The following is a 22,033-nucleotide window of genomic DNA, read 5'->3' on the forward strand; positions in this document are numbered from 1 at the left end:
AGCTTAAACTTAAAGCAACAAACTGGTAGTATAGATTTGATGATAGTCCCTACGATAAGTAAGTAGGGCCATTAAGGTCGTTGACTCATCGAGCTTTACGCCAAATTCCCATTATAATGGCTTAATTATGGACATCTTCATATTTCATTGCCCTGCGCCTCTTCTTCTTCTTCTTCTTCTTCTTCTTCTTCTTCTTATGATGGCCTACTTTAGTTTAAACCTTTCAATTATAATTAATTATTGTTCTTATGCTAATAAACAGCTGCATAGGAAATCATCATGTTTAATCAAACTTTTTTTTTTTTTTTTTTTTAATGAAATNCCACTGTCTTGTCTGTCACGGAGAGGTTTCCATACCCTTATAAAAAATATTTTGTAACCGCCCAAGCAGTACCCTTATAAGGAATGTTTTATAACAACTCGTACCAACCGCTAACCGATATTGTCCTATTTGAACTTTCACTCAAGGTTTTAAAGCGCGTTTGGTAAGAAGAGATTTTTCACGTTCTTATAAAGATTGTTTTGTTCCCCTCTCCAATTAATGTGAGATCTTGCAATTTCGTTCCACTTTTCAACCAATGTGGTATCTCACAATCTCCCTTAGGGGCCTCGCATCCTTGCTCGCACTAATACCATTTGTAACAACCTAAACTCACTGCTACCAAATATTATCCACTTGCTCATTATGTATCACCATCAATCTCACGATCTTAAAACATGTCTATTAGGAAAAAGATTTCTACACCTTTATAAAGAATATTACATATATTTAACATCAACCCGGCATAAAGATTTTTTTTTTACATAAGATATTTTAAGTGAGAAGAAGAAGAAAAAGTCATTTTAGTTTATGAGGAAATAAGAATCCACGTCGGAATTTGGAGCTTTTAATATTAATGTTTCTAATTTTGTTTTTCATTCTATTATTATTGCTTTCGGCCAACTCCTATGGAATGGGCTGGGTTTCTAATGGGCCTTTCTCTTTTTGATGATTCGGCCCACGGCCCATTGATTTAATAATAAAAAAACAAATAGATAAAAAGAAAAGGTGGTGGGAGATAAAAGAAGGGTGCATGCAATACATGCAAAGGCAGAGGCACAAAAACAGGAAGTTTCTGAATGGACACCTGTCCCCTTACAAACATGTCTTCTCTCCGAGTCTTTTGGATCTTCGAAGCTTCTAAATTTAGAATCCTTTGTCTTCTCCATCCTTTTCTCTCTTCCCATACTATAACTTTCTCACTCGCCATACCCAATCTCCGACTTCCTCCTTTTTTCACCTTTTGCCACTCTGTTATGGCTCTCGGAAGGCCTCGTGGTAGCAAGCGATCGTCCTCTTCTTCTTCTTCCTCTTACGCCTCCACTGTTACGACTCTCGTCTTCTTATCCTTATGCGTTCTCGGAGTATGGATGCTCACCTCCAACTCCGTTCTTCCCCCGCCGTCCACAACTCGCACTTCTTCCGACGAAACCCAACTCCCCAAATCCCAAGAGAAGGATGCCACTTCCGTGTTCGAGGATAATCCCGGTGATCTCCCTCTCGATGCTATTAAATCCGATGACGCTGTTAATATTATCGCCGATGACGGTTCCAAGGACCAGGAGTCGAGAGACGCCAATGAGGCTCAATTGTTGGAGGAGACCGTAATGACTCGAAATCAACAACCGGATGACGCCCAAAAAACAGAGGACAAATTAGATTCAGGAGGGAGCCAAGAACAAAGCAATGAATCCCCGGAGAATGTGGAAGCCAAATCCAATGAAATGCCTTTGCAAGTTGATGGTCAAGAACAACAAAAGCAGATACAGGAGGAGCCTGAAAACAACGCTAATTCACAAGAAATTCAACAAGCAATTTCAAATGAAGAGCAACTACCAGCAACCGATGTACCAGAAAACAGTGGAGACTCTCAAAATGATCAACAGAAACCTGAATCTGAACCCGAAAAAGTCCCGCAAGAACCCGAAATTCATAACCAGGATGATGACAAGGCTCAACAAGAGTCACAACAGCAAGAAGAACAGGACAACTCGAACACGAGCAACAATAGTAAAAAGCCGACCGAGGATCAAGAATCACAGGGAACTGAATCCAAGGGGAGCCAAGAAGCCTCAAAGGAATCAAAGACGGAAATCAAAGTAGAAGAGACAACCACAGCAGGGTCACTTGAGAGCTCGGTGATACCCAAGGAGTCAAAGGAGTCTAAGAAATCGTGGTCGACACAGGCAGCGCAATCGGAGAACGAGAATGATCGCCGGAGGGAAGAATCGAGCAGTGACGGTAGCATCTATGGATACACCTGGAAGCTCTGCAATGTCACGTCAGGGGCTGATTACATCCCCTGTTTAGATAATGAGAAAGCCATTAAGAAGCTGCGAACGACAAAGCACTTCGAGCACCGGGAGAGACACTGCCCGGAGGAGGGACCCACATGCCTGGTTTCCCTCCCGGAGAACTACAAAACATCCATCGAATGGCCTCAGAGTAGGGACAAGGTAATATTATGAAGATATATGAGATTTGTGGTTTGTGATTACTCTTTGACGAATCCGTCTGAATTGGATCATATCATGAGCTGTCCGTGTTTGTGAACTGCCACAGATTTGGTACCACAATGTACCACGCACAAAGCTTGCCGAAGTGAAAGGCCACCAAAACTGGGTCAAGGTTACCGGCGAGTTCTTGACTTTTCCCGGCGGTGGTACTCAGTTCATCCACGGCGCTCTACACTACATAGATTTCCTTCAACAGGTAAGAAAAAATGATCTCCAACTTGGGCATCAAAATCAAATTCCATTCTTATTAGATCCAATATAACTTAAGATATGAAATGGGCATAGTCTTTACCTGATATTGAGTGGGGAAAGAAGACAAGAGTGATATTGGACGTGGGCTGCGGAGTTGCCAGCTTCGGCGGCTATCTGTTCGAGAAAGACGTGCTTGCAATGTCGTTTGCACCGAAAGACGAGCATGAAGCTCAAGTCCAATTCGCCCTTGAGAGGGGAATTCCAGCCATTTCTGCTGTCATGGGCTCACAGCGTCTGCCGTTTCCAAGCATGGTTTTTGACCTTATTCACTGTGCTCGATGCAGAGTGCCTTGGCATGAAGAAGGTTATATAATCAACCATGGACTTCTCTAATCTTCTTAACTTGTAATTACAGCTCGACAGTTAGGAAATCAAGACGTTTTCTTTTTGCCGATGCAGGTGGGATGCTTCTCTTAGAATTGAACCGAGTGCTGAGGCCGGGAGGGTTTTTTGTTTGGTCTGCAACTCCGGTGTACCAGACCCTAGAAGAAGACGTTGAGATTTGGAAAGGTAAGTAAGTTTATAGACAAGAAACAGAACATGTTCAACAAACAAATAGATTCAGAAGCGTTATTAAATATCTACCTCGCTGGCCACTTGAATGCTCATTGGTTATTTTGTCCCTCAGAAATGTCTTCTTTGACAAAGTCCATGTGTTGGGAGCTTATGACAATTCAGAAGGACAAGTTGAACTCCATTGGAGCTGCCATTTACAGGAAACCAACCTCAAACGAATGCTACGATCAAAGAAACGAAAAGCGTCCTTCCATGTGCAAAAACGACGACGATCCGAACGCAGCATGGTAAGCGAGCATTCAGGACATCTCAAGTTCAATTGCGTTCAATGGGTTTGATTTGATTTAGCATTTGAACTTCTATTTTCAGGTATGTGCCATTGCAAGCATGTATGCACCGTGTGCCGGTTGACAATGCAGTGAGGGGAAGCAACTGGCCAAAACAATGGCCTCAGAGGTCGCAAGCACCTCCTTACTGGCTAAACAGCTCCCAGATGGGGGTTTATGGCAAACCAGCTCCTCAAGATTTCTCAACTGATTATGAACATTGGAAAAGAGTTGTGAATAAAACTTACATGAATGGATTAGGCATAAATTTGTCCAACATCAGGAATGTGATGGATATGAGATCTGTTTATGGCGGGTAGAGTAAATCCTTCTGTTTTTTCTTATCTCATCCACAAAACTTATACTTTTGACACGAAACATTTCAACATTGTCCTTGCAGGTTTGCAGCAGCTCTGAGAGACCTTAAAGTCTGGGTAATTAACGTAGTGAATGTAGACTCTCCCGATACGCTTCCGGTGATCTACGAGCGCGGTCTCTTCGGCATTTACCATGATTGGTGTGAATCCTTCAGCACATATCCAAGAACATATGATCTTCTACACGCTGATCATCTTTTCTCAAAGTTGAAAAAGAGGTAGAAACAGATACTCCAACATTTCACTGATAAAGATTCAAGCCTGACCTTTTCTCTTGTATAGGTGCAAACTGCCTCCTGTCTTAGCAGAGGTCGACCGCATCGTAAGACCAGGAGGCAAATTGATCGTCCGAGATGAGTCCAGCACGATCGGAGAAGTGGAGAACATGTTAAAGTCTCTCCGTTGGGAAGTTCACTTGACCTTCTCCAAAAACCAGGAAGGACTGCTGAGTGCTCAGAAAGGCAATTGGCGACCAGATATCTACGCAGAGTCTTCCTGATTTTGTACACAAACACGCACCCAATTCTAATGAAAGTACCCTCTACAGAGATTCGTAGACCAGCTACAATCTTTGGAAGAGTTGCAGTATGTAAAATAGGCACATACCTCAGCTGCTTCCAAACTGAGAGTATTCCATTAGAGAAACAGAGAGAGTTTTAGTCCACAAATTGTTAGGATTATCCATAATGTTACAAAAAAATGTCCACAAATTGGACATAATCTTTCTGATAATATCAACTCAAATTCATTCTCTTAAACATGTCTTTCTCTATTCAAAACCATCTTAATTGTGATCGAAACTGTCTAAATTTCCATTAATCTGTCACATTATATTCTTATGAACAAGAAGAACTCTACAGCATGGTTGAAGGGCTGGGTACCTGTGATCCGCAGCCATCCTTATCCCTTCCCTCTTTCTGCACGTAAAGTCAATACAAAACAGTCTCCTTTTACTGTCCCTTTGTACTCGTTCTTGGGGCTTTGTGAAGATTCCCAGTTTTGCAGAAGATTACAAGAAGAAAAAGAACACCCACTTTTTCAATCTTAATTTCACTTCATCAAATCTCCTCAACGGCTACTTCTTTCTGTTTCTGTCAGTTTCATCTTCTACAATTCTTTCTATCTCTACTGCTTTTGTAAAAGACGAGTATTAAGTAGATAGTATCGAAGTTGCAGATTGTATTTATGAAAGGTGCATGAAAATGTTTTGGAAGTGTTTGAAATTTTAGACATGTAAGGGGGGAAAAAAGAGAATTGGTTTAAGGTTGTTTGTTTTGGGTGGAGTTTGTATAAAGGGACTTATCACTTATGGCCAAATACAAACTCTGCCTCCCCCACTTGCTGTTGCGCCCACTCTCACAATGGATGGCTTTGCCTTCTTCCTTTATTCTCCCAACCACCCTCACCCATCGGTTCCATGCGTAGGATCCATGATAGCAGAGTAGAAAAGAAAGCAGTCCCATAAAAGAAGAAACGGGCAGTTTCAGACCAACGCCGAGGCCTCGCCACCATTCCTTCCCTTCATTAAATGCTGTATACTTTTACCCAATTCACCATTTCTTCCATTTCCCTTTCTCTTTGTTTCCTACGTTTTTCATTCTGCAAATTCTTCTCTTGTTTTGTTGCTAGGTTTGCTTGTCTCGGGAAATTGAATGCATGGAGGCTGCGTTGAAGATGGGTCTCATCAACAAACCCAGCCCCAAACTCCATTTGGATGAGCTTCGGTCTGCAAACCCGCAAAGCTCTGCATCCCCCTCCTCCGATTACATTTTTGTAGACCAACTTTTCAACTTTTCAAATGAAGAAGAAGACGAGGAGGAGGAGGAGGCAGAGGGTGAAGAGAAAAACAACCATTCCTCTGTTTCTGCTCCCTTGCAACTTCAACAACACCGTGAGAGCGACGAAAATTCCAACCACAGCTCCACCAATTCCTCTGGAGATGTCTTTTGGTCTGTTTCTTCAAGAGATTTTGAAGACCTCGAATGGCTGTCCCATCTCGTCGCCGACTCCACCCAAGAAGAATACTCTGCCGTACCACTGAACTGCTCTGTTTTTTTGACAGAGAAACCCAATAGTTACCAAAAGGAACCAACCCACCATGCTCCCATCCTTCCGAATTTTGAATCTAATCTCAACACCCCATTTCCCTCAAAGCCAAGAAGCAAGCGAGCAAAAATCTCCGGCCGAGTCTGGTCATTAACGAATTCAATTTCTTCTCCATCGTTATACCCACCACAGGCGAAGAAACCAAAGAAAAACTCAGCAGAGGAGGGTTCCGGCAGGGGGCAGGCGCCACGGCGGTGTAGCCATTGCGGCGTTCAAAAAACCCCACAGTGGCGAGCTGGTCCGCTGGGGTCCAAGACTCTATGTAACGCGTGCGGTGTACGGTTCAAATCCGGGCGGCTTTTTCCCGAATATAGACCGGCTTGTAGCCCGACGTTCTCGAGCGAGCTTCATTCAAACCACCACCGGAAAGTACTGGAGATGCGACAGAAAAAAGAAACGGAGACGACCCACTCCGGTCCAGACCCAACCCCGTAGGAGTAGTGTAAAAGAACCAGAATAGACGAACCCGGTTCAAAGAGAGAGGCAATTAAGTTTAGTGGTTCAGTGTGTGTGTAAAAAAAAAATGTCATTTTCAGGGAGCCTCATTAGGTGCGGTAGGTCATCGGCGCTTGTTGCCAATTAAATTACAACAGCTTTTATTAATATATTTATCCCTTCCTTTTTTTTCTTATATAATTTTGTCCAATTTTTCCAAATTAAAAATATAAAAAAAGCAAAATATTGCGTAAGTGGTACGCATCTTGAAATGGAACAGTTTGAGAAGGGGGAGGCTTTGCCCAACACGTGGCAATAACTTCTTGTTGTCGTTATCTTCCAAACATTAACGCCGTCTTCAGTTTGAAATTTAGATTTAATTCTAAAATTTAAAGAGTAAATAAGTAGGAAGTTTGAGGTTGAATTTGTAAATTAAGCTTATTATTATTATTATTATTATTATTATTATCATAGGTGAAAAGAAAGGAAGTATTAGAGAAAAAACAATAAATATGACATGCAGTGTCAGCCACTAGGACAAAAGAAAAAGCGGGCCCCACCCCCATCCCACTAAGACTGTTCCCCACTTTGCCCTTCGCCCTTTTAATCATTCTCACGTGCGTGGAGATGCCCCCAACTCCCTCCCTTTCTCTCTCTACACGCCTAAGTTCTTTCTTAAATAATTCGATTTATTATTCTATGCTTCCCCAAAGTATTGTCTCCGTCAAGCGTCAAGCGTCCTCGCTGATACATTATTCGTTATCTAGTTTTGATATCATTTTAATGGTAGACTTATTCTTATAAACTCACTTACCAAACGAGTCTATTAGAGTAAAAATATTATCATTAATCAATCAAAGAAGATGGTATAAGTGTGGCAATGAATGGATGGAAGAAAAGGGAAGGTGTCTCACTCCTTAAATCTCTCTTTTTCTTTATTCTTTGTGGTAATGCAAAATCCTAAACTTAGAAACTTAGTTGCAAGGAACAATGAAGTTTGGTTGTTTTTCAAAGGGATTAAATGTTAAGCAAAATCTTAATCGGTAATATAAGTTCACTACTCTCTCGGGCCTTCTTTTCTAGGCCCTGCTTTCCTCCCGTCACCGCCGCCACATCCCCATATCCAACAAAAACTCCTACTCCCTCCGCCGCCAAAACCCCAACCTCCACCACTTCCTCCGCCTCCCCCTCCTCCTCCTCCTCCTCCTCCTCCTCCTCCACCACCTCCTNCCTCCCCCTCCTCCCCCTCCGCCACCTCCCCATCCATAGCCTTTTCCACCTCCCCCACCGCCGCCACTTCCGCCTTTTCCATGTTTTTTACTATGCTTCGTATCTTTCTTTCTTACCCCAACCCCACTTCCCTCTCCACCACCACCACCGCCTCCTCCTCCTCCTCCTCCTCCCCCGCCACCATTCGTAATTCCACGCTTAACCGAATCGCTCCCACCATTAACGGTCGCATTTCTTCCGCTTACACCAACTCCTCCAAACAGGCTTCCATCCAACTCAGACCATTCATTGGATGTATCCACACTGCCACTTCTTTCAAAACCCTTCAACCCCTCAACCAAAGACAAGCTCAACACAATTCCAACAACCAAAAGAACCCCACAAACCCTTCCTCTCTCCATTCCAATTTCTCTGCACAATTCAAACTTGGATGATCCAATTTTCTTCCCCCTCCCTCTCTTTTATACTCTCTTCTTCCCAACTAATCCAACCAGTCCCCACTTCGACCCCCAAACCCTACAAACATTATATTATGAATCTCAAAAACAACACTCCCAGAGTAAGTAAGATTAATGAGTGAATTGTGAATGAAATGGGGTTGGATCTTCACCACCAAAAATTCAACCAACTCTGAACTGGACACCACTAGAGCCTCATAAATTATGAAACAAAGTGGTTTCTTTTGCTTAACGAATTAGAATATGAGAAGGGGTGGAGTGGGAAAAGGCACAGTGCTTGCCACATGACGGAACATTAAATTTACAGAAAATCCAAGTGGAAGGGAATGGCCAATGGCATTTCGATGGCGGCGGCGTATATGTTTCAAACTGGATTCCAGCTCACCAACAACTTTACCCTCTTTTCTGCTATATATTTTTCATATTACAACCGCAATAAAGATCGCCATTTCTTCAAGCCTCTGTTTTTCTGTTTCTGTGTTGAACTGTAAGCCAAGTTATGGAAAAATGTTGCACAAGATTCATGGAATTCTTTACTCCTTATTTTCTTATTGTTTACTGATACGAGATTCTAGAATAAAAACGGTAACAGCCCACGTGCACCTCTAGTAGATATCGTATTGTTGTCAGCTTCACGGTTTTAAAACGCACCTATTGTGAGATTCATATCAGCTAAAGAGGGAAACGAAACACTCCTGATAAGGTGTCATGTGACACAGTGTGTCAGCGAGGACGCTAGCCTCCATCACATCGTTTAGAGAGGAGAACAAAGTATTTTTTACAAGGAAGTAGAAACTCTGATACTTATAACGGGCCAAGTTGTTACAAAAACTCATAATGACCTAGACATACAAATTTAGTGGGTTGATATAGTTAGGCCCAATGACCCCAAACTTGCACAAACTTAGCGGGGTTAATGTAGTTAGGCCCAATGACCCAAAACTTATACAAACTTAGTGGGTTGATGTAGTTGGGCCCAATGACCCAAAATCGACTAATCGGCCCATTTAAAATCAACCCGCCAGAACAGAACAGGTGGAGGAAGAAATCGAAGGCACTGCTCATGCCGACGGCCGCCATTGTCGACCCAGAAACACTGATGACAATTCCAAAACATTGGGAAGCGAGCCACGATGCAGGCATTCAGACAAGGACGGGAGGGCACGAGCATGGGTGCCATCGTTCTCGATCTTCAACCCTCTGATGGACTCGGCCCCTTCAATCTCGGTTATTTTACTAATTTCTCCCTTTTCTTCTTCGAGTCCAGCTTCTGCAGGCGGGGGATTATACCATCTTTTGGGGGTTCTTATTCAATATGTCGTGCTTTATGGATTCTTGGTGCCAAGAGATTAGGAAGTACTCTTCTTTATGTAGACATTTATGCCCCTCAAACAGGAATGCCATTTTGTGAAGCATTTGCACAAATAGAGCAGCGCCCAACATCTGGCTGAGATGCAACATTACATCCAGAGACCTTGACCCTGAGTAGAGACTAAATTAAGCCTAATGACTTGGCCTAGTGTAGAGACAAGTCAATTGTATCTGTGTAACCAAACACATTTGAGGCGAGTTTTTTACACTTATGTTTGTTTTTATTAGTCTAAGGCGGTGTGTTAATGAGCATCAATGAGGTGATGAAAAATGGCTACATTAACCACAGTTACTCTCTTCAAGTCATGATAGAGACGCCCTTGCGGCTCCATGTCGCTTTGTTCCAAGCTAATCATGGAGTTACAAAAGATTGCTTCTTACACTTAATTCAATTCAATGAAGTGAGCTTTGGTTAGATGAGGCTTAGTTCCTGAGCATCCAATTCCTGGTTTGGGTAGCAATTTTAGAATCATGAGTTTACAATGTTCAGATACTCATTATCAAAGTTAAAATTGAAAATTGTAGCAATACAAAGTAGTACTAAAGCTGCTAAATGTTCAAATCAATCACTTTATTAGGCCGCTTGGAATGCCTATCTCCATTGGAATACCCTTTAACACCAGAGAATCTCAAATCTTCTTCCTGCTTCTCATTCTCCTCACCCCTTTCTTGATTTTGGCCTCTCACTGTCTCAACCTGTTCCATCGGCTTTGCATTTGAGCCCTTCACATCATTTTGTGTATCCCCTGGAAACTGCAAACCAATCAAACAAACAAAGCTTAATCTTGTATGAATGTAAAGAGAGAAGGATGTGATAAAATCACCAACCTCAACTCTCTGCCTCAGCCGAAGATATCTCTTGTGCATTCTTTTACCTCCCACATGAACAATCACATCGCATTGTAAACACAAAGAACTCCCATCTATCTCACACCAAAAGAAAGCTGCGCAAATTTTATAAATTTCTCGCCGAATGTTAACCTTTACAAAAACATCACAGAAAAAAAACAAGACAAAATGATTATACCTGGTGCATTCTCACATATATCACAGCGAGGAACTTCGCTTGGATTTGCGAGCCCAACCCTTACATGGCGGCTCGCAAGCTTGTTGCACATGTGCACCTGCCCAAACACATATATCAGCAAAAGACTTCCAAAATTAATACACGCACACACTTTGGTTTTATATACCTTTGCATCGCAGGCTGTGCAGAGAGCAGCCTCGTCAGCAGCACAAAACAAAGTTGCTGCAGCAGTTTCGCAGGAATCACAGAGTATCCTCATCAAAACTGATGGCTTTTATCCTCCTCACTCATTGCCACCCACAACAAAACCCATCAAAAAGATCAAAACTTTACGTTCAATTTCAAAAACCCACCTCGTAAACTTCACAAAAAACACATAACTCTCAATGAAGCCCTGAAAATTAAGGGTATCTTTAAAGTTTCGTCGGGTTTTTATCGTCCCGGGCCAGTTTCAGATATGTGATGATGTTCTTTCTTTGGTGTCGGCTGCTGCTGTTAGGTTATGACAATAATAGAGAGAGAGAAAGAAAAGAAGAGAAGATAATATAATATAAACAGAGGATAAAAGGATTAGGTGGCTGGAATTGTCAGGGAGAGGAGGTTCGAGAAAAGGAAGGAAGTAAAAGTTTTTTTAACGCTCAGAAACTAATACCCGGTGAAGGCTAGTTTGTATCAACGTCAACTCATTCATCATCCACAAGATTGAAAGGGCGAATAGTGATTGAAAGTGGCTGGTGGCTTAATTTAAGCCATGAATTGGTATCCCTCATATCTTAAATGGGTTCCAATATTGTAGCTTTTGGGGCAGGGAGCTGTCTGTTTTCATTTACCTCAACCAGACGGGGCAGCCATAATAAGAACGCCACGTGAGTTACAAGAAGCTTTCATGTCATAATCTCTCTCTCTCTCTCTCTCTCTCTGTCTCTACCTAACCAGATTCGATATTTGTGGTGGGAAATATGTTGTGTGAAATGGGAATTAGAAAATCTTGAGGATTGTATCACATCGTCCACTTGGTTTCATATGGGGTTGCTTCTTGCTTTCACAAAGAGTTGCCAAATATTTCTGACAATGATCGATGAGGAATGAGTTTGTGAACTGTCACACTGCGTAATGTCTAGATACCATTATAATAGTCAAACCATCACTACTAACTAATATTGTCGTTATGTATCTACATCAGTCTTACGATTTTAAAGTATATAGAAAAGTTTTGTTTCCCTCTCAAACGGACTAGGAATCTCACAACTACTATTATAATTTAAACATAAGATTAAGAGTTCCATGGTTTTTTTTTAGATATTGAAAGCTCTCTCCTTCTTCATCGATAACTTAATGCTTTTATCGGATATACTATACTCTAGTCGACATAGTTTATTGAGTTTTGGCAAAATGGTCGGTGGATTAAGTTTTATTTTTACGGGTTTATATTTTTAAAAAATTGTGCTTGATAATATATTTAAAAATGATAAAATATTTTTTTGGTCGGAAAACTTTACGAGTAAATTTATTTAATGTTTTATGTAATAAAAGGTGTATACTATTTATTTTATAATATTATAATCTAGGTTAAATTATAATTATAATCTGGTCCGGAGAAATAAATTTTCATGAAAATAAAGCGGGCTTCAAAAGATCAGATAAAAACTGGGCCTGAAAGTTATGGGCCGATTGGAAAACAAGCAAAGGTCCAAAAATGATGGGTCGTGGACAGATAATGTTGGGCCTGGGCCCAGTAGGAAAGCCCAGTTGAAAAAGGCATATAAGCGTAGATTGGGCTGGTAATAAAGGATGTCCCGAAAAAGCTGAACCAAACCCCTCAACCCCTGGATCAATTATGCACTTATTGGAGCCTATTTCTGCAACTTTTATTTTCTCATCAATATTTTCCCCTCTTTGGGACTTGCATTATTCCATTTCCGTATTTACTCGTACCTTCCCGTGAAAACAATTAATTTATATGCATACAAATAACATTTTTTTTATTTTTTTTTTTTAGCATAAAGAGTCGTAGAAATATTTATATAACTCAGATAATCCAACTAATTTGAAGGATCCAATTCAAGTCAATTTGAGTTTAGTTTAATTTTTTAAAAATTAAAAATTTAATATTCCCAAATTGACTTTTTCTTTTATTTGAAAATAGGATTATAATCCAACGTTCGTAGATAAATATAATTATTAAAATGGAATTGCAACAAAAAGTTTGATTATTATTTGAGAAAGGATGGTGTAAAAAAGAGAGTGGAAGGATTAGTGGGCAATTATTGGTAGACATTGACCACGAAAACCTCGAGAATTTTGAAAAGTAATTATAAAAAAATAATAATAAAATAAAAGGAAAAGGGAAAGAATTGATGACATTCAACCAACTCCCTTCCCGCTGACATAGACGGAAATAATTCAAATTAAATTTCAAATTGAAACAAATATTAAACAAAAGTATTATATTAAGGGAATGATTTAAAATGGGTTTTCTTCGGAGGAGCTTAAAATAAATTGTATTGATACGTGGGAATAATCTCATGTTGGAATCATCTAATTTGAATTTTGGACATTAAACGTTATATTATATATATATATATATTAAAGTATGGATAATTGTGACATCTATAATATATTGTCGACATTTTAAGTTCAAAAAGTTGAATTCAGGATCTAGAATATGCAACTTAATCTTTCCAAATTGTGTGCATTGAATATGGCGGGGAAAAAGTATCATATATGTATAAGAAATATTAATAAAATTATATTTTGACGATTGGTTTTTTTTTGCTTTGACCCTATGATCGGCGTGTTTAATAATAAGTCCAAAAATGCTTCATTTAAGAAAAGTAAAGATTCGAAAATAAAAAAAAGAAAAAAAACAAATAATTTGACCTCTATATATACTCCCCTTTTGTCAAACAAGTATATGGATATATAAAATTGTAAAGGACGAAAAAGTGTGTTGGGCAAAAATGGCATTTAAAATTGCAAGGAATTTCAACCATTATTTTCTAGCAGGAATTTCCACGTCTGAAATTTATTATTATTTTTCTTTTAAAGTTATTATCCGTCTGGAAAGAAATATTATTGTTATTGATAGTGAGATTACATTTTTAACCTTTTTAATATCAACAAAAAAATAAAATAAAATAATAAAATTAAAGGCATACATCTTATAATATAATATTAATATTAAGTGACCAAATGATTCATTCATTCACTCACTCACTTATCAACATCATTATCCTTTTCTATTTTTTATGCAAAAAGATTGTCCAATAAATTTAATACGATGGTATACTTGTCTGGCTTCCTAATTTATTTCATTATTTTAATACACGTTCGTTAGTGAGAGGTTTTCACACTCTTATAAATAATGTTTCGTTATCCTCTCCAACTGATGTGGAATCTCACCGTTCACCCTACTCTAAAAAAAAATATACCTTACAAGAGTGTGGAAACCTCTCTCTAGCATATTTATAAATCGTGAGGTTAATGACGATACGTAATAGACTGAAATAAACAATATCTATTTATAATGAACTTGAGCCGTTACCTTTTATATGTAAAATAAATATAGATTAGTATTAAATTTTTAAAAATTTAGTAACACTTTAATATATATAAAGTTAGGGTATGATAAGTTTTATTATTATAATAAATATGAAAGGGAAAAATGAATAGGAAAGGGAGGCATGAAAAGAAAATAATTGATAGAGGAGGGAGCGAAATTAAAAGAGAGGGCGTAATAATGATGGGAGAAAACGCAGGATCACATGAGAAGAGACTAAAACGTGAGGCCCAGCCCATCTCCATCAATATTCCCCCTTTTCCCCTTCTTCCTCTCCCCATTTTCATCGAACAACACCCTCTGCTGCCTCCTCTGCCTCCTCTGCTTCTGCGTCTCTTCGCTGAATCTCCCTGTTCCTTTTTTGTGCCTCACTGTTCCTTATCTGGGTCCCTTCAACGTCTCTCTCTTTCATTCGCTTTGCTTTTTTGACGTCCGCCATTCTAAGTCATGCTTCTTCCTTCCTTGGGTTAGTCTTGGTGGGTTTCAGTTTTTCTTCTTAGCCATGGAGCCTCCTCTGTTATTCTTGGCGCTGCTGCTCCTCTGGGGTGCTCTGTTTTCCTCCTCTGCCGACACTAGCCCCCGAAGTTTACCGGAGATTCAGGCATTGATGTCCTTTAAACTTAATTTACATGACCCTCTTGGTGCATTGACGGCTTGGGATTCTTCCACCCCATTGGCGCCCTGTGACTGGCGGGGTATTGTTTGTACCAATAATCGAGTCACTGAACTCCGTTTGCCTCGTCTTCAACTCTCTGGTCGATTGACCGATCAGTTGCCCAACTTGCCCATGTTGCGGAAGCTGAGTATCCGTTCCAATTTCTTCAATGGTACGATTCCGTCTTCTTTGTCCAAATGTCTGTTTCTGCGTTCCGTTTTCTTGCAGTATAATTCGTTTTCCGGTGGCATTCCGGCGGAGATTGGGAATATGAGTAATCTCCGTATTCTCAACGCGGCGGAGAATCACCTCTCCGGCGTCATCCCCGGCGACCTTCCGAGTAGCCTTAGGTATCTCGATCTTTCGTCGAACGCATTTTCCGGTCAGATTCCAAGGAGCATTGTGAACATGACGCAGCTTCAGGTTGTTAATCTCTCTTTCAACATGTTCGGCGGGGAGATTCCGGCGAGCTTTGGTGAGCTTCAAGAGCTTAAACATCTCTGGCTCGACCACAATGTTTTGGAAGGGACGTTGCCTTCGGCTCTTGCGAATTGTTTTTCGCTCGTTCATTTGAGCGTTGAAGGAAATGCACTCCAAGGCGTAATCCCAGCCGCCATTGGAGCTCTTCCGAATCTTCAAGTTATTTCACTCTCGCATAATAGTCTCTCTGGCTCAGTTCCTTACTCCATGTTTTGCAATGTCTCGACGCATCCGCCGTCGCTTCGGATCGTTCAACTTGGATTTAATGGGTTCACGGACATTGTCAAATCTCAGACAGCAACGTGTTTTAGTGCTCTACAGGTCCTCGATATCCAACACAATCAGATAAGGGGAGAGTTCCCTTCGTGGTTAACGGGCGTTTCCACTTTGACACTCTTGGATTTTTCCGTCAATCACTTCTCCGGCCAGATTCCGCCTGGGATTGGGAATCTTTCGGGACTGCAAGAGCTCAGATTAGCGAATAATTCGTTTCACGGCGCCATTCCGTCTGAAATCAAGAACTTCGCCTCGATTTCTGTCATTGATTTTGAAGGGAATCGCTTAACCGGGGAGATTCCGCCGTTTTTGGGTCATATGAGAGGTTTGAAACAGTTGTCTCTCGGAGGAAATCGTTTTTCCGGCACTGTTCCGGCCAGTTTGGGAAATCTCTTGGCGCTTGAAATCTTGAATTTAGAGGACAACGGCTTGAACGGAACCATTCCGCTGGAGCTAATGGGGCTTGGGAATTTAACAGCAATGGAGCTCGGTGGGAACGAATTTTCCGGTGATGTTCCGACTGGCATTGGGAATCTCAGTCGTCTTGAGATTTTGAATCTCAGTGCCAACAGTCTTTCCGGGATGATTCCGTCCAGTCTTGGCAATCTCTTCAAATTAACGACTCTGGACTTGAGCAAACAGAATATTTCTGGGGAGTTGCCATTTGAGCTATCTGGTTTGCCTAATTTGCAGGTCATTGCATTACAAGAAAACAAGCTATCTGGGAATGTTCCTGAAGGGTTCAGTAGTTTAATGGGTTTGCGCTACTTGAATCTAAGCTCAAACAGATTTTCCGGTCAAATCCCTTCAAATTATGGGTTTCTTCGATCACTTGTTTCTCTGTCATTATCAGACAATCACATTTCCGGGTCCATCCCTTCCGAGCTAGGTAACTGCTCTGATCTACAAATTTTGGAGGTCCATTCAAATGCTCTTTCAGGCCATATTCCGGCCGATCTGTCTCGTTTATCTCATCTGCTAGAGCTGGACTTGGGCAGTAATAAATTGACCGGTGAAATCCCAGAGGCGATCTCGAGTTGCTCGTCTTTAGAATCTCTCCGTCTGAACTCGAATCATCTTTCGGGTAGCATACCGGAGTCGTTGTCGGAGCTCTCAAACTTAACCTCGCTTGACCTCTCATCCAACAATTTAAGTGGTGTAATCCCTGCTAATCTTAGCTCCATTGCCGGATTGACGAGCTTAAACGTATCGAGTAATGATCTAGAAGGCGAAATTCCACCCTCTTTAGGCTCTAGATTCAACTGTTCATCTGTGTTTGCTAACAATTCTGATTTATGTGGGAAACCATTGGCTCGGAATTGTAAGGATACAGAGAAAAAGGATAGAATGAAGAGATTGATACTCTTCATTGTAGTGGCCGCCAGTGGAGCTTGCCTGTTGACTTTGTGTTGCTGCTTTTACATTTTCAGCTTGTTGAGATGGCGGAAGAGGCTCAAAGAGAAGGCGTCTGGAGAGAAGAAAACAAGCCCAGCAAGGGTTAGCTCTGCGGCTAGTGGTGGCCGTGGAAGCTCAGAAAATGGAGGGCCAAAGCTTGTAATGTTCAACAACAAGATTACCTTGGCGGAAACAATCGAGGCAACAAGGCAATTCGATGAAGAAAATGTTCTAAGCAGAACCCGTTATGGGTTGGTTTTCAAGGCTTGCTACAATGATGGCATGGTGCTCTCAATCCGCCGCCTCTCAAATGGATCATTGGACGAAAACATGTTCAGAAAAGAAGCTGAATCATTGGGAAAAGTTAGGCACCGCAATCTCACTGTTCTTCGTGGCTACTATGCTGGCCCACCTGATATGCGGCTGTTAGTGTATGACTACATGCCTAATGGAAACCTTGCTACTCTCCTTCAGGAAGCATCTCACCAAGATGGTCATGTTCTGAATTGGCCAATGCGGCATCTCATTGCTCTTGGAATCGCCCGTGGATTAGCCTTTCTTCATTCATCATCCATTATCCATGGAGATGTTAAGCCACAAAGTGTTCTATTCGACGCCGATTTCGAAGCTCATTTGTCCGATTTCGGGCTCGATCGATTAACTCTCACGGCCTCTGCCGAAGCATCCACATCTACCTTAGTAGGCACATTGGGCTACATTGCTCCGGAAGCAGTGTTGACAGGGGAGGCCACCAAGGAATCTGATGTCTACAGCTTCGGCATTGTGTTGCTCGAGATTTTAACAGGGAAGAAACCAGTGATGTTCACAGAAGATGAAGACATTGTCAAGTGGGTAAAAAAGCAATTGCAGAGAGGCCAAATTACTGAGCTTTTAGAACCAGGATTGCTTGAGCTGGATCCAGAGTCATCAGAATGGGAGGAGTTCTTACTAGGTGTAAAAGTTGGATTGCTTTGCACTGCACCCGATCCCCGTGATCGGCCGACCATGTCGGATATCGTTTTCATGCTCGAAGGTTGTCGAGTCGGACCCGATATCCCGTCCTCCGCCGATCCCACCTCCCAACTCTCGCCACCGAACCCATAAATCAAATCAACCCATTCATCAATCACTTTGGAATTTTTAACCGCAACTGATTTGAATGTAATTTCTCTTTTTTAATTCTCCCCCTTGCTGTTAAAATGTCATTTTATCCGTTCCATCATTGTGTTCTTATGGAGAAAAGTGGATGGCCTGGTCGGGACTGTGGAGAACACTATCTTAAACCAAAAACAAACTGTCAACGGTTAGGGACGGACGGAAAGCCGATGTTCTTAGTTTTTTTTTTTTTCTTTTTTTTTTTTTTTTTTTTGTTGGGGGACTAAAAGTGTCCTTTTTACTCAAAAACACGACAAAAGCCAAGCAGGTCCGGGTTTGGTCACGTGGTTCCCAGAGGCGCCCTGTTCGTCCTTGTTCTTCATCCATGTAGCCGTTAATGTCTTGTTGGTTTCTGATCTGTAGTTTATGAGTTTGAAGGCGATGAAGGTGGCAAAACACGACGGCACCAACCCCCAAAGGTTTGATTTTTAATGCTCCTCGTAGACCACCCAATGCAACGCTTCCACTTTTCCCGCTATCCAATTGGTATCCTTTCGGCTCTCTTTTTTTCCTTTTCAAAATTGTAATCTTTTTAGCCCTTTTGAGTAGCTTTCTTTTTGGGTACAGCCTGTCTGAATCTAATCTGCAGTTTTCAGTAAAACATCGTGGCCTCGTGGGTGGGTACTCTTACTCCTTCTGACCCTATTATTTAATTGCTCATTCAAACCCTTTTCTGCTTTCTTTTAATTGCTTCAATAATTTTTCTGCCCAATAAGTTAAAAACATCAGTATAAAACGCATCATGTTGGAATTTGGTTTTGTTTTTTTAAAATGTTTTGCGCGTATGAGTCCAAGGTGGCAGCAGTGACCGTTGAGTGTTCCTAGTTTAAATATGCCATTTATTTGCTAAATAATACCGTTGTTTTTTTAATTTTATATTAAAAAAGAAAACTTGTCGATAATACTTTATTGTTAGTTCTTGGTAGTCCAATGAAAATAATTCAAATGTTTTTTGTTCTCTGTCGTGTTTTTCGCTTTTAATATTAGTTATTTTCTTGTTCTGATACTAAATATACCATGATACAATGGGTGTCAATGTCAAGTTCAAGTCACATTTGAACTAGTGATGATTTAATACTGTGAATTCACCAAGTCGAAGTCATTTGAAGCTCTTAATGAGTGGAATTGAGGAACAAGACCGACGTTTTACGGTAGTTATGTTGTGTTTTATGTTTGCATAAGAGATGGTCTATGTTGGGGGTTGGCATGAGCGAGACTCCATGTTGAGTAGACATGGTAGAAGGTCATAAACAATCACATCATTCTTATTCGAGTTCTCGATGAAAATTTTATGTTGATATTTCAATTTTTTTTTTTTAATTAGTTTAATACATGCTAAAGATGGAAGATTGAATTATCAATCTTTGAAATGGTAATTGAAGTTTGACAAACTGCGCTCAATTGGGTCCAGTGCGACTTAAAATTCAATTGAATTAGTCTAACCGACTTAGAATAACCTAATAAGGTCATATCAAACCGATTTTATTCATGTTTCAACCTAATGTGTGCCCTTAAAAACCTTAGATACACTAGAAAACTGAGATGCACCTTTAAGGTATTCTTACAATACGCCAATTCTTACTCAACGTCTATAAACCGTACTTCACTCAAGCATTAGAGTGTGTATGTCAAACACGTTTTTTACTATCTCGACGTTTAATCCAATATAAGACGTTTGTAAATCCACTTTCTCTTCTCAGTGTCTATTTTCTTAGTCGGTGTGAATCCATTTATGTTAGATCCGTGTATCAACACATATAATTAAATTTTGAAGTATTTTTTAATTGAATTAAGCTTATCTTGTGCATAGACTTTTTGTAAAATAATATAGTTTACTAGACAGGCAAAGAAAAGCAAATCCATTTCTATGCGTAGTTGATATTTATATATTAACTTATTTTAAAATTAGTAAAATAAGAATACTAAGGGGTCCCACCAAGAGATTCCCTAAATCTTTGATCACAGTCCCTTTTTCTGACTAGGTGTTCAGTGTACTATGTTCCCATTCATACTAAGCAGGCAACATGTGGGCTCGACCAATCTTGTTTGGGCCTCAGCCCATTTATGGATGATTAATGGGCTTCGCTCATGCCTATCCAAATGGGCTACTCATACAACTAAAGCCCACCGTGACCATGAAGTGGAATCTATAATACCAATGATAAGCCCAGTTAAAATTGAATTATGTATTATTCTGTAATTAACAAAATATATATTTGTGTTGGTGTAATTAACCATTTATGCAAGGACTTTTTAGCAAATGTATTCTTTTTTTGAGAATTGACTAGTGGGGTTAGAATTTGGTTAGTTGGTCTACATCACATTATTAAAAGACTACATCTAATAATCTTGATTATGCCTAAGTAGCTATGATTAAATCCAATTAATCTAACGAATTATACTTTCTGAGGTAAATGAATAAGACCCAAAAATATTCCAAATTGCATTATTAATGTTTAACATATGGTTTGACGAGAGAATTTAAGAATCACAATCGTTTAATATGATATTGTCTATTTTAAATATAATTTTTTATGATTTTAGTTTTTGTTTTTCACTCGAACAATGAAGATATATTCCTTATTTATAAATTATTGATTAACCTTTTAAATAGCCAAACATGTACTCTAACGCAAACTTTATTTTGTTTTATTTATTCTCTCCTTTTGTTCATTGACGAGAATTTCAGAGAAAAATGGAATTTTTGGTGGGAACCCATTTGGGTGGGGGGCGGGGTAATGATGCGGTCCGCCGCATGATTGGATCCGCAGCCGACCACCACCACCACCGTCCTGCGTGGGCAAACGCAATCTATATCACCGGATGCACCACTCCCTCACGGCTGAGGTGGGCGGCGTTTCGACTAATTCAGGTCACTTTCTTAAAGGCGGCGGCCGAGTGAACCAAACATTAATCGTTTTAGTGCTCCGACCAGCATGCCCATGGCCGACACTTGATAAAATCCTTGTCTTCATAGCTAATGACGTTGATAACTTACCATTATCTATAATCAGATCATGAAACGACATGTCGGAGATTCCCCACTGCCCTTCTTTCTTCAACCCTATTCTTCCCTTATTCAAATTAATTCTATTATTTTTCCAATCCATATAATAATGTTTTCAATTAATTATACTTTATAATTGAATCTCTTTCTTAAAAATACGTACTATAAATTTAATTAAATTGGCCCTAAAATAAAACCACTCCCTAATTTACTCAATATATATTTTCAAAATTCTTTTTCGTTTGCTTTGTTTATGTGCTACGTAAAGGAACAAAACCCCACCAACCACTGACTGACACGTGTCCCTGTTTTTTGTACTTTTCTCTTTCCTTTCTGGACAACTGTTTCTTTCTTCTCCAAAGTACTTGTCGAGAAATCATTTGCTGGTCGGAATTCTACCTCTCCTCCTAATTTACGAAAATGCCCCCAACGCCATCCCATTCACCACTTCTTTATACCTTACATCCTAACCGTTCGAGTCCATAAAGGCCATGTCAGTTAGAGATGCCACGAGTCAGTGTCCAGCGTGGGAGGTCGGCTTTTGGCGGCATTACGTGGCATCGCATTTATTCTGCCAGCGTGGCTGATGTGTGTGCTTAAACTTATTTTCTCTCATTTTCGTGGATGAATATTATTAATTCTTTTTTGTGTATATTTAAATTGATTGACCCATACAAAATAGTATTTTTTATCTAAATTCTGGAAAAATAAAATGTATTTTAAAAAAATGATGTATACTTTATTAATTCTAATCATCACATGATATTTATATATAGAGTTATTGGTTTAGTTCACTGTTTCTGAAATTTATCTCAGCTTTTTTTCCTGAAAAAAGGCTTTCTTGTTTCTTAT

The 22,033-nt window shown here is 40.1% G+C and overlaps 5 protein-coding genes across 7 annotated transcripts; 3 read left to right on the plus strand and 2 right to left on the minus strand.

Moving 5' to 3' along the window:
• The first annotated feature begins 1,285 nt into the window (after window positions 1-1,285).
• On the plus strand, window positions 1,286-4,799 carry LOC111477645 (probable methyltransferase PMT27). The gene is made up of 8 exons (XM_023121511.1): window positions 1,286-2,496; window positions 2,603-2,752; window positions 2,842-3,112; window positions 3,208-3,318; window positions 3,437-3,611; window positions 3,694-3,966; window positions 4,051-4,245; window positions 4,310-4,799. Exons 1-8 carry the CDS (start codon window positions 1,297-1,299, stop codon window positions 4,524-4,526), a joined length of 2,592 nt encoding a protein of 863 aa, XP_022977279.1. The 5' UTR covers window positions 1,286-1,296; the 3' UTR covers window positions 4,527-4,799.
• Window positions 4,800-5,365: 566 nt separating this feature from the next.
• On the plus strand, window positions 5,366-6,643 carry LOC111478040 (GATA transcription factor 6-like). Of its 2 annotated transcripts, none has more exons than XM_023122113.1 (2): window positions 5,366-5,560; window positions 5,657-6,643. In XM_023122113.1, exon 2 carries the CDS (start codon window positions 5,684-5,686, stop codon window positions 6,566-6,568), a length of 885 nt encoding a protein of 294 aa, XP_022977881.1. In that variant the 5' UTR covers window positions 5,366-5,560; window positions 5,657-5,683; the 3' UTR covers window positions 6,569-6,643. The 2 variants fall into 2 exon arrangements, with proteins under 2 accessions (XP_022977881.1, XP_022977883.1); XM_023122115.1 differs by having other exon boundaries at window positions 5,366-5,526.
• Window positions 6,644-7,625: 982 nt separating this feature from the next.
• On the minus strand, window positions 7,626-8,199 carry LOC111477646 (putative glycine-rich cell wall structural protein 1). The gene is made up of 2 exons (XM_023121512.1): window positions 7,915-8,199; window positions 7,626-7,871 (listed from the first exon to the last, which is right to left on the minus strand). Exons 1-2 carry the CDS (start codon window positions 8,197-8,199, stop codon window positions 7,626-7,628), a joined length of 531 nt encoding a protein of 176 aa, XP_022977280.1.
• Window positions 8,200-10,039: 1,840 nt separating this feature from the next.
• Window positions 10,040-11,313, minus strand: LOC111478764 (B-box zinc finger protein 18-like). Of its 2 annotated transcripts, none has more exons than XM_023123207.1 (4): window positions 10,821-11,313; window positions 10,655-10,751; window positions 10,456-10,550; window positions 10,040-10,380 (listed from the first exon to the last, which is right to left on the minus strand). In XM_023123207.1, the coding sequence occupies exons 1-4, from the start codon at window positions 10,911-10,913 to the stop codon at window positions 10,177-10,179; spliced, it is 489 nt and encodes a 162-aa protein (XP_022978975.1). In that variant the 5' UTR covers window positions 10,914-11,313; the 3' UTR covers window positions 10,040-10,176. The 2 variants fall into 2 exon arrangements, with proteins under 2 accessions (XP_022978975.1, XP_022978974.1); XM_023123206.1 differs by having other exon boundaries at window positions 10,456-10,571.
• A 3,117-nt stretch (window positions 11,314-14,430) lies between these two features.
• Window positions 14,431-18,367, plus strand: LOC111478744 (probable LRR receptor-like serine/threonine-protein kinase At4g36180). Its single transcript, XM_023123175.1, has one exon. The coding sequence runs from the start codon at window positions 14,716-14,718 to the stop codon at window positions 18,121-18,123; it is 3,408 nt and encodes a 1,135-aa protein (XP_022978943.1). The 5' UTR covers window positions 14,431-14,715; the 3' UTR covers window positions 18,124-18,367.
• The last annotated feature ends 3,666 nt before the right edge of the window (window positions 18,368-22,033 follow it).

This window comes from Cucurbita maxima, unplaced genomic scaffold (genome assembly GCF_002738345.1).
Source record: "Cucurbita maxima cultivar Rimu unplaced genomic scaffold, Cmax_1.0 Cma_Scf00004, whole genome shotgun sequence".
Taxonomy (NCBI): domain Eukaryota; kingdom Viridiplantae; phylum Streptophyta; class Magnoliopsida; order Cucurbitales; family Cucurbitaceae; genus Cucurbita; species Cucurbita maxima.